At 35.7% G+C, this 12,444-nt stretch overlaps 1 protein-coding gene across 1 annotated transcript in view; it reads right to left on the bottom strand.

Moving 5' to 3' along the window:
• Positions 1 to 12,444, bottom strand: part of STXBP5L (syntaxin binding protein 5-like) — a 386,990-nt gene that overhangs the window by 73,751 nt on the left and 300,795 nt on the right. Inside the window, 2 exon segments of the mRNA XM_012640519.1 lie at positions 6,256 to 6,327; positions 8,340 to 8,491. Coding sequence (XP_012495973.1) covers positions 6,256 to 6,327; positions 8,340 to 8,491 — 224 coding nt within the window.

Here is a 12,444-nt window from a genome sequence, read left to right as displayed (position 1 = left end):
TTCCAACCCACAAACATGGTATTCCCCTGCATTTCAATGATTTTTAAAAATCAATTTAAAATTCAATCTCTTTCTGTAATATTTTGGAGATTTTGGTATGGAAGTCTTGTATATGGCATTTTTCAGGTCTTCTGTTTCTTTTTTGATGTTCTGCCTAGTTCACATATCCATTATTAAAAGTGGGATCCTGAAATTTCCAACAATTATTGTTAAATTGTTATTTCTCCCTTCACTTCTGTCAGGTATTGCTTCACGTAATTTATAACTTTTATTAAGACCATATATGTTTATAATTGTTATATCTTTTTGAGTGGTTGATACTTTTATCATTATAAAATGTCCCTCTTTATTTATAGCAACTTTTTTTGCTTTAAAATCTATTTTTTTCTGATATTTCAGTTTTCTTAGGGTGGTTCTCTGCCATGATCTTTTCCCATCCTTTTCCTTTTTTACTTTCAACCTGTTTACATCTTCAAATCTAAATTGTGCCTCCTGAAGACAGCAAACAGTTGGATCTTGATTTTTTTAAAAAATTCAGTCTCACAATCTATGTCTTTTGATTGGATTGGTTAATTCATCTATACTTAGTATTATTGATATAGTTGGATTGCACTTGTCATTTTCCTTTTGGTTTTCTTTATGTCTCTTGTCTTTTGTTTCTCTAGTCCTCCATTACTACTTTGTTTGGCATTAAGTGAATATTTTCTATCATAACACTGTAATTCTTTTAATGAATCTTTCACCATATTTTTTGGAGTTTGCTAGTGGTTACTTTAGAACTTACCATATACATCTTAACAGAATCTACTTCAGATGTGTGTTAACAATTCTAGTAAGATATAGAAATATTACTTTTTAATAGCTCTAGTCCTTATGTGCTCTTATTGGCATGCATATTACATCTATATATGTTACAAACCCAAAAAAATTACCATATATATATAATTTTATGCCTTTTATAAAAACCAATAAATAAGGAGAACAAGCATATATTCATAACCTTCTGATTTACCATTTCTGGTCTCATTTATTTTGGTGGACCCAGGTTATCATCTGGGATAGCCTGCTTATACAAATATAACTTCACTCCCATCCACCTCCTTTGTGCTCTTACTGACAAATATATTTCGTTTCTAAATGTTATAGACCCAAAAGGTAACAATTATATACATGTTGTTTTAGAAATTGCTTTAAAATTGGTATCAGTTAAGAGAAGAAATATGCATTTATACTGTCTTTAATAATTACATAATTAATAATATTCTATTTTTTGCTGGACATAAGATTCTTGGTTGATAGCTTTTTTTTTTTCCTTTAGATCACTTTGAATATGTCATCCCACTGCCTTCTATCTTCCATTGTTTCTGATGATCTGTTAATCTTATAGGACTTCCTTTGTCTATGACGAGTCATTTTTCTCTTATTGCTTTCAAGATTTTCTCTTTGTCTTTATCTTTCAGCATGTCTACTACGATGCATCTGGTGGTAGAGATTTTTGCATTTATCCTTTTGGAGTTCATTGAGCTTCTTGATGTGTAGATTAATGCTTTCCATCAAATTTGTAAGTTTTCAGTCATTACTTCTTGAAATATTTTTTCTGCTTCTCTCTCTCCTAATGATCCTACTACATGCATGTTGGTACACCTAATGGTGTCCCATGTCTCTCTGAAGTTTTTTTCATTTTTCTTCATATTTTTCTCTCTTCAGAATGCACTGTTCTCTATCAGTCTATTTTAAAGTTTGCTGGTTCTTAATTCTGCCAGCTCAAATATACTATTGAGACCCATTAGTAAATTTTTCTTTTCACTTATTGTACTTTTCAACTCTAGAATTTCCATCTGGTTCTTCATATAACCTCTATCTCTTAATTAATATTCCCTATTTTTAAGCATGTTCTTTAAACATATTTATAATGACTGCTGTGAGGTCTTGGTCTGTTAAATCCAATGTTTGGCCTCTCTAACAGGCAATTTATGTTGCCTCTTTTTTCCTGTGAATGGGTCACACTTTCCTGTTTGCATGTCTCACAATATTTTGTTGAGCAGTGGACATTTTAGGTAATATATGTTAGTAATTCTGGATACTGATTACTGATTCCCCTCCACATTCCAGTTTTTGTTGTTGTTTGCTTGTTTATTTGTTTAATGACCTGGCTAGACTATATCAGTGAAGTCTATTTCTCACACATTGTGAAGACTGGTGTTGCTTCTCAGAATTCACAGCCTTCAGTTCACATACAGTTACCCTGGGATGGCAGTGGTTTTAGCAGGGTTCTCTTTAACTATCTCTTTTTCTGATCTGTTAAGTTGCCCACCTCTGTTAATATTACATACAACCTATTAGGCTCTACAATCTCAGCCAGGTAATTGCTCTATTATTTTTGACAATTCCCTGAAACATATACTGTGCAATGTTCTGACCTAATTAAATTTGGTCAGGGGTCATTTATGAGGCCAGTCTTTAAAGTTCAAATCCCAGGAGGTCTCTTCTTAGTTATCTCTTTCCTTGGTTCTCACTGGTGAAATAGCTTATCTATGGCCTAACTTGTTCTTAATGAAGAGGAGCTATCAACCTTCTCTAATTTGATTGCCACCAAATTCTCTATTGGTTTTCAGAGCATCTTTAGGCTTGAACTTTCCCACATCTGGTTTCAAATAAAGCCAGTTCCTCTGGGGAGAGCTTCAGAGTTCTCTGTTCTTATATGCTGTCCATCCTTTTGGGCAAAACCTGAGCTGCTAGTCTGGGCCCTGGGTTAGAGTGGTAACCACTGGTCTTCTCAGCTTACCTTTTCTAGCATGAAACCTCTGCCCTATGAGCAAGATGGGGTGAGGGCAATCAGGGCCTCAGTATTTTTGGCCTGTCATGCCTGGGGGAGAGATTCTGTCCTATAAGTGGGGGATGGGGAGGAGAAGGGAGTTTCTGATTTTTTGGTCATACTTCCCAAGAATTTGGCTTCTTCAACTTAGAGTTGATGAGAAACATTGGCAACCTGGAGCAGGGAGAGGAATTAAGTGGGTTGTTGCTCAAGTGTCACAGATTCTCACTGTTTTTCCCAAGTTTCAGCAGATTTTCTTGAATAAATGTTCCTTCATTTGCTGTATGCCCTTAGGACAATTTCCAGAAACTTGAAATGGTTGTTTTTAAATATTTTTCACCAGTCATACTTTTCTGCTGGGGAATAGGTCCATGATGCTCCTCAGGCTGCCATCTGGAAGTCTATCCTGTCCATAGCAATTTTTTAAAAGTTCATTTTGCAATATAAAAATAGTTTTTTATTGATATAAAGGATCTTCAGAGATAATCTTGTCCAATTTCATCATTTTAAATATGTGAAAAATGATTTCAAATTGTTTCATTTTTTTAATATATTATTTCATAGGTAGCAGGTTAAAAATGAGAAAAAAAGTGGTTTCTGGTTACAGAATAATGGATTTGGTTTCCAAGGTACCTGAAACCTTAAGACACTTAGAGACACAAGGTCGTACAGTAAAAAGCATGTGGAGTCACTTTATTATTGGCCATGAGTTTGGTTCTTACCTATTCTGTGTGACTTTGAGAAATTAATTTCATTTCTTTCAACTTAATTCTTTTTCATCTGTAAAGAAAGCTACTAATGAATATCCATGTGCCCCAAAAGGGTAATAAAAGCAAATTGCAGGATATACCTTTGAGGCATTAAAGAATAAGTCCCCTTTTGTAATATATGATATTGATGACCAAGAGAAGACTTTAGGAAATCTGATTTTAAATCCCAGGGATTGTCTGAGCCCCCATGGAGCCTACTGGTAGGGACATGGAGGATCTCGTTAAGTCCTTATAAGGACTTGATTTTACTTCTGACATGATACTTTAGGTCTCTGGTTAGAAGAAACTATGATTATATTGCAGAATTCCAGTGAACTTAGCAACTACAGAAGCTAGCTTTTCTCTCATTTGTCAAATTTGAAAAGTCCACTGTTCATGTGAGACAGAGCCTGCTGCCATGCTCTATACTACTACCATCATCATTTATTTACTGATCTTATGACTTGTGTGGATATAGAGGATATAAAGAATTTTAAATATGGTCTTCAGATTCTTGTCAAGCATTCGGAAAGGTAGAACATAATCATAAAAATAAGTAGCCATATAAACAAATCTAGGCTAGGTGCCTACTAAACAGTTCAGACACTACTGTGTACAAGCCTGTAGGCATTTAAATAAAGGAATTGGCATAACAAGGCTCTATGGCAGCAGGAAAAGTTTACTATCAGGAAGTGAAATTTGAGTAGGGCATTTCCAGAGAAATGATATGAATAAACCATAAAGGTAGTCAGATATAAAAACTTGGCTTAAGGGGAGTGTTTTTGTAGAATAGTAAAAAAAATCATTTGAAGATGTAGATAGGAATTATATTTTACAAGACCCTGAAAGAAGGTTTAAAAGGTTTGATTATTTTTATTCTTAAGGAAATATAATGAATATAAGGAAATGTATTATTGAGCATTTCTCAGAACTTCTTTAAAAGTTACATCATGATTGGTATTGTAGAATTCTGATGAAGTAAGTGCCTGTTTCTGCTCTCTATCCCTAGTCCCTAACTTCTCTTTATACCATAAAATCATTACATGTTTATTACAGAAAAGTCAGAAAATATGGTAAAGCTAAAAGAAGAAATTTGTAAAATCCACAATCTAATGTTCCAGAAACTTTTCTTTGTCTACACACACACACACACAGTCCCCATCCCTATGTAGGGGAATTTTACCTTCAGAAGGCTAAACTGGGATTCAGAAGTCTGAATATGTATGTTAAACCGCCTGGAGACTATGTATAGAAAGGTTTTTGCCTGAAATCTTTTATGTGGTGTAGGGGATGGGTGTGAAAGAATGGTATAGGGCAGGGGTCAGCAAACTTTGTGTGTACAAAACAAGATAGTAAATATTTTAGGCCTTGTGGGCCATATGGTTTCTGTTACAATGATTCAACTCTGCAATCACAATGTGAAAGCAACCATGGACAATATGTAAATGAATGACCGTGGCTGTGTTCCAATAAAACTTTATTATAGACACTGAAATTTCATATAATTTTCAGAAATGAAGAAATATGATAGTATCTAGATAAGTTTCTGTTTTAGGAGCAGTAGAAGATACCAATGTTCTTATACAAGGCACCAGGAACAGAGACAGGAGGAAGCACCCCAAAAGTGGATGCTCTGCTAGAGTAGAAAACCACAGAATATTTATGAGTCAAAATAAGTCACCCCAGACTGAGCACTTCCAGAAAAATTTTAAGGATTTCACAGGGACTGACTTCCTTAAGCTAGGGGCACAAACTAATAAAGCTTCAGGTTTTATAATGATGTGATTCCATTGGTATCTATGAGCTGAGGTCTGAAGAAATTCAGGTTACAAGCAACATGAATGTGTGAGTGTGTGTATATATGCATATATGTATATTTCATACAAATATAAGCCCATCCTGTATATATTGTTAAGCAATCTGCTTTTTTTACATGATATATTGTTTGACATACCATAAACACATTTTCATGTCAACAAATATTTACCCATAACATCACTAGTATCATCTGCACCTCCAGTCAGACACGCCCTCACTCCCCACCATTTCGCACCAGCTTTTAGAATTGCTTACTTCAGCTTTCTTAAGGTATGCATTTGCTACCATGCTAAATGTTAATCTTATTTACTCTTTTATTTTTGAACTCAATTATCCTCCTTCACAGTGTTTGGCACCTAAAATCACTATAGAAAAGTGTGTTTGTGTATTCTAGTTTAATAAAAAGCATCAGAAATTGGAATAGTTATTTAAAAGAAATATAATTACTTAAAAGAAGAAAATATTATGGCCCTGGTTAGAATAATGTCATAAAATGGGCAAAGGCACAAGGTTTCCAAAATAAGAAAGCAATAACTTATTATTGATACTGGTATATCAGGTTTATTATATACAAGGACAGCATGGCTATTCTGCCTCAAAACAAAAGATAGTTACTCTTAGACATGGTCTGCATGGTTTGAAATAAACACCGAAACAATGGATATGACTGAATGGGTACATGACAATAATGATTTAAAATATTTGTATAATAATTTTTATTAAAATTATCAGGTTGCACTTCCATAACAAAACAACAATTTGCATGCATGCTGAATGTGTTTTAAAAAAACACATTACTGAGCACTAATGTATGGTTTCAACTCAAGCATTATGACTTAAAAATGCTATTTGCCTAACCTTTATAGAACTTACTCTGATAGGAAGTACGGATCCGTTTCGTTAAATCAGGATAAAAGTTAGACAGGCCACGCATGCAAAAGTTGTCTTTGGAACATGCCAGAACATCAGCATCAGCAGCAGGCAGAGGAAAGAGAAAAATATTCTAAAGTGAAAGGAAGTGATATCATACCAGAATCTAGAACAGCCAAGGTGAAGAAATTGCAGCAAGATTAGGTAATCAGAGAGGAAATATTAAAAAATAAATCAATTAAAAAGTAAGAGGTGATAGATGAATGATGAGAATGCATTAGCTGTAGCAATTTTATTTAATCCAATATCTTATAAAAGTAGATTGCATATTTTTCTTATATGTTTTTATAAAGTATACTTATTTGGCTTGTTAAATAATATGTATGAATTACCTCATTAATATAAAAATGATTATCTTTAATATATCCATAGTTAAAAAGCTAGGGATTTTAGTCTTTAATATTATTTTATAATGTGAAGTGACTACTCATAGTCATTTTGTACACTAAATACAAAGTTTACTTCATCACAGTTTTTCTTGATTTTAATATCATCAAAATTCTAAGATCTAATAGTAATTGTTAAGGTTGAACAAATTTAAATTAAATTAAATAACAGTTGTATTGTCTTTGTCAAAATATGCACTTTTTCACCCCACTGTGTATATCCATCAAGTAACTTAGATGTTGTCACAGGATTCACAGCTTTTCTGATTGAATTGGTGCTTTTAGCATTGCAAACAGTGTCTACTACCCCCAACACCTTCCTACTCTAAAGTCCCTGAACTTCAACCTTCTCTTTTCCAATCATGAGGCAATCCTATGGTACATATATGTACAATTTCTCTAATTCTGTCTGCCTTTCAAATGCCAGTAGTGATAGAGGCAAAACCCGTAGAACTTGAAATTTCCAGTACTCCTAAAATACTGCTAAAAGTTGAGATCCCTACAAAAAAGCCTCAGGCTCTGAAGGAGAAATTTTGTGTCCCTGAAAAGGGTCTAAACTAGCAATTTGGATATGATTGAGGTTTAAAAAATAAAGCTTAACAAAGAAGGAGAATTTAAGTATATCAAGTTTTATTAATTTAAAAGGGAAATTCATTTATTACCACATTAAGATGTTAAATTTGGTATACCTGCTATTACCAAAATTATACTACCATCATGTATCCTTTTTATTTTTTATTATAAAATATTTTTTCCTAGGTGTATGTGGTAAATATTTCAATATTCAATAGATTATTTTAAATAAAACAGAGTAGAAAATTTTAAAGGATTATCTAAATAACATGTAATACTATAGAAGCATTTCCACCTGCAAAGCTTTTGCCTAATTTTTTTTTTTTTTATCAGCTAGACTATTGTCATTGCACAGAAAATATACAAAATTTTGGCAGTGTTTACTAAGCCCACTATTTGGATATATAATAAAATTTTAGTAAAACTTTAGGTAATTTGGCATATCAAAATTTGACATTGTATCCTAATTAACCATAGGTTTCTCCTCATTTATATTTAAATAAATCAATTTATTAATCCTGTTAAGAAAAATGTCATCTTTCATAGCATTTTTAAAATGTTAATGCATAACATTTATTGCACTGTGAAATTAACTCTAGGAAAGTCATTATCCCACAAGGAAAAGCAACAGCTACAATATGGAATTAATTTAAAAAATTAAAAGTAGTGAACAACTTAAAATTGTCTTTCTAAAGAGGCCAGATATTTTAGAAGAAAGAAAGTTAACCTGTTTAACACAACCATTGCAAGCAGCTTTTTCAACTAGAGAGCTGTAATTTTCATAGCATTTTTACATTTAATAGCTTCTTATTTTGTTATTTCTTAGGAATTCAACCTAAGAAACTTGAGATGTTTCCTAACTTCAACAGCAAATTGAAGTTTAAACACCCCCTTGCTCCTTTAAAGATTCTCACTATGTTTCTGTTCATTTTACTTAACATGGTACTGTAAATGTTATTGAGTTTATTTGCCATGCATTTGAGTAGCATCACAAAAGAAAGACAAGAAGTCTAAAAGTAAGAAAAAAGATGAACTCAAGTTCATAGCCCCTCTTGTTTTATCTCCTACCTGCAATGAACTGCTTGTTTTTTCGAGGAGACCGTGGTTGTCGCTGGTATAGGTCACTTGATTTATATAGGTCAAAGGTCCCCATGCTTAACAGTACTGTCTTCTGTATAAAATCCACCACAGCCAACCCATTGCAGTTCCCAAATGCAACTCTGAGAGAGGAAAAAAATATGTAACTAGAATGTATCATAACAAGCATGATTATTTTTATCTTTAAATTAAAAATCAGATTATTGGAAAGGGTTGGGGAGGTTGGTTAGTAATTTGTGTAAAGTTAAGAAGGATGACTTGCCATTACATTGGGTAGACTGACTTTGTATCATAGACATGATCATTTAGTGAAAAAAACAGGGATGAACTTCAATCACATTTTATCACTAGTTTTATCATATAAATAGTGATGACCCAATCTGCTCTTTAATTTGATCTTTTGTTTTTACAGAGGAATTACACAAAATCTTTCTACTGTGAAAGAGGGAGATAAGTTGAGAAATGTCACTAGCTACAGATGCCTTTTTAAAAATAAAATTATAATTAATCAGCTCCAAATATTAATGATTCTCTTCTTAAAGAAAGAAAAATAAAAATTAACTTTATATATCAAAGGTTTTGACATACGGTATGCGGATTCTCACATTTCGAACAGATCATCTAGGAGAGAATGCTAGGATTCACCAGGGAAGGGACAGAAAGGACCAAAAGTGGGTAAGAAGAGGATTCAGGGAAACTTGGCATGGCCAGGGCCTGGCTAAGAGTTGGGAGAAGGTCCTGGATATGAAGAAACAGTAATAAAGAAGCCCTCAGGGCTCTACTTTTTGAGATGAGCTTTTATGATCTTGGCTACAAGAGTACCCCCTGACTCACACAGGTCTTGGGGCTAACATAGGGAGCTGCTTGAGAGTGCACAGAGATATTGCTCCAGAAAGGGAACTCACATGGAATCCCACAGGTATCTGAACCTAAAGCAGCTTAATCCATGTGCCATTCTGAAAGCCTAGATACCAGGGAACCACAGGCACACCTGCAGCTACTGAGTGGCTCTGTGGAGGGATAGAGGAGCCCAAGCACTCCTATGTTCCCCTGGGAAGGTCCCCACTTCCTTGTTGCAGGCTGTTGTTGAGACTGAGGTGTGAGTGGACAGTATTTTCCACAGTTTCCTGTCCATGCTGTTTGCTTGGCTAGGGCCCCAGCCTTTCCAGATGCAGGTCCAAGCTGCCATTTTGAGAGTCTGACACTGGGTACACTCTGCTCTCAGGATGAGTTTGAGCTAATGTGGCTGTAGCACCTGCCTGGTTTGGAAATAGGTAGGGAAACCAGGCTTTCCAGCTCCCATCTGGGATGGTGCCCGCCATCCTGAGGCTGCCTGCTGTGGGACCAAATCTTGCATAAACTGCACTCTCTACAGTTTCCTGCCAGCACAGCCTGACTGAGAAGGGCTTCACCCTTCTCAGGTCACAGGCACAAAGTACTATTCTGAAGGTTTAAAGCTAGGCAGCACCCTGCCCTTGGGCTTAGTTTGGGCTGATGCAGCTACAGCTCTGCACAGCTGAGGAGGGATAGGGGAGCTCAAGCTCTCTTATGTACTCCTAGGACAAATACCACCTTCCTGCTATAGGATGCAGTGAAACCAAGACATGAACAGATGGCACTGCACCCAGTATCTTGCCCATGCTATTTGCCTGGAAGGGGCCCAACCTCTTCACAGACCCAAAGCGCCAGTTTGGGAGTTAAAGGCTGGGCCGTATCCTGCCCTCAGGCTGAGTTAAGGCTGACCCAGCTACAGCTGAACCCAGCTGAGGGACAGAGGAACCCAAGTTCTCTAAAACACACATAGGACAATTCCCACTGCCTGGCTATGGGCTCCTCTGAGACTAAGATGTGAGTGGACTGCACTTCCCATAGTTTCTTGCCCATGTCATTTGCCTGAAAGGGGCCCTTCCCTCTTAGATTGCAAGCCTACAGCTGGTGCCATTTTGAGAGTTTAACACTAGGTTTCTCCTTGCCTTTGGGCTGAGGTCAAGGTGACGTGGCTGTAGGTACCACCTAGTGGGGAAGGGACAGGGGAGACAAAGCTCTCCTGAGCACATTTAGGACAATATCCACTGTCCTGTTACAGGCAGTTGTGAGACTGGAGACTAGTCTGCCCAATTTACTGCAGCTACCAGTAACACCAAGATGGACAACATGGGTCCTAGTGGGTGGCTCCACAACCACTACTGCCACTACTCACACTTTATACCTGCTGTTCAGGGTACTGATAACCTGCCCACACACCTGGCCTTATGCTCCAACTACTAGCTTCTGAGCAAGCCACCTGAAAGCCCCAAAATTGCCCTTCAGGATACACTAACACTGTTGCCAGGGTAAGGTGCTTTGAAGCTTAAAATCAGGCATACTCATGCCACTGCTTCCATCACTTGGGCCCAAAGACTGGCTTGGCTGGCATTTAAGACTCCAGCAAAACTTCATCACAGCTGCAACTAATAACTGTTCCCTAAGCCACCAAGGAAATCACAGATACTACTGACCCTGAGTACTGCCCGAAGCAACCTACAGATTCAATTCAATTCCTATCAAAATGTCAACATCATTTTTCACAGAATTTGAAAAAAATTCTAAAATTCTTATGGAACCAAAAAAAGAACCCAAATAACCAAAGTGATCCAAAGCAAAAGGAACAAACCTGCAGGCATCACATTATTTGACTTCGAATTATACTACAAAGTTATAGTAACCAAAACAGCATGGTACTGGCATAAAAGTAGAACACAAAGATCAGTGGAACAGAATAGAGAACCCAGAAATAAAACCCTATACATACAACCAACTGATTTTCACCAAAACACTCAAAAACATACACTGGGGAAAAGACACAAGTCAATAAATGTTGCTGGGAAATTGGATAGCTATATGCAGAAGAATAAAACTAGATTCCTATCTCTCACCACATACAAAAAATTAACTCTCTAGATGATTTAAACACTTAAATGTAAGAGCTGACACCATAAAAATCCCAAAAGAAAATGTAGAAAAAAATTCTTCTGGACATTGGTGTAGGCAAAGAATTTATGACTACGACCCCAAAAGCAGATGCAACAAAAACAGACAAATGGGATTTAAACTAAAAAATCTACTGCACAACAAAAGAAATAATCAATAAATAGACAATCTCCAGAATGGGAGAAAATATTTCCAAACTACGTGTCTGACAAAGGACTAATACAGAATCTATAAGAAACTCAAACAAATCAGCAAGATAAAAACAAACAACCCCATTAAAATGTGGACAAATGACATGAGAAGGCATTTTTTAAAATAAGATATACAAATGGCCAAAAAACATATGAAAAAATGCTCATCACTAATCATCAGAGAAAGGCAAATTAAAACCACAATTAGATACTACTTTATTCCAATTAGAATGGTTATTATTAAAAAGTCAAAAAACAATAGATGTTGGAATGGATACAGTGAAAAGGGAACACTTACACATTGTTGGTGGGGATGCAAATTAGAACAACCTCTATGGAGATTTCTCAAAGAACTCAAAGCAGATCTACCATTCAATCCTCAATCCCATTATTGGGTATCTACCCAGAGGAAAATAACTCATTATATCAAATGCACTCGTATGTTTATTATAGCACAATTCACAATTACGAAGATATGAAATCAACATAAGTGCCCATCAACAGATGAGTGGATTAAGAAAATGTGATACGTATTTACTATGGAGTACTACTTAGATATATGAAAGAATGAAATGTCTTTTGTAGCAACATGGATGGAATTGGAGGCTATTATCCTGAGTGAAATAACTGAGAGACAGAAAAATAAATGCTGCATGTCCTCACTTATAAGTGGGAGCTAAACTATGGCTACACAGGGCACACAGAGTGATATAATGGACATCGGAGACTGACAAGGGGGCCATAGGAGGAGGGAGTGAGGGATGGAAAATTAGCTATTGGGTACAATGTGCACTACTTGTGTGATGGGTATACCAAAAGCTCAGATTCCACCACTATACAACATATACATGTAACAGAATTCGACTTATACCCTCTAAATATACTAAAATAAATAGAAAAAAGGTTTTCACACC

The sequence above is a fragment of the Propithecus coquereli genome, unplaced genomic scaffold (genome assembly GCF_000956105.1).
Source record: "Propithecus coquereli isolate 6110/MARCELLA unplaced genomic scaffold, Pcoq_1.0 Scaffold10, whole genome shotgun sequence".
Taxonomy (NCBI): Eukaryota; Metazoa; Chordata; class Mammalia; order Primates; family Indriidae; genus Propithecus; species Propithecus coquereli.
This window is presented reverse-complemented; position numbering and strand designations above follow the sequence as displayed.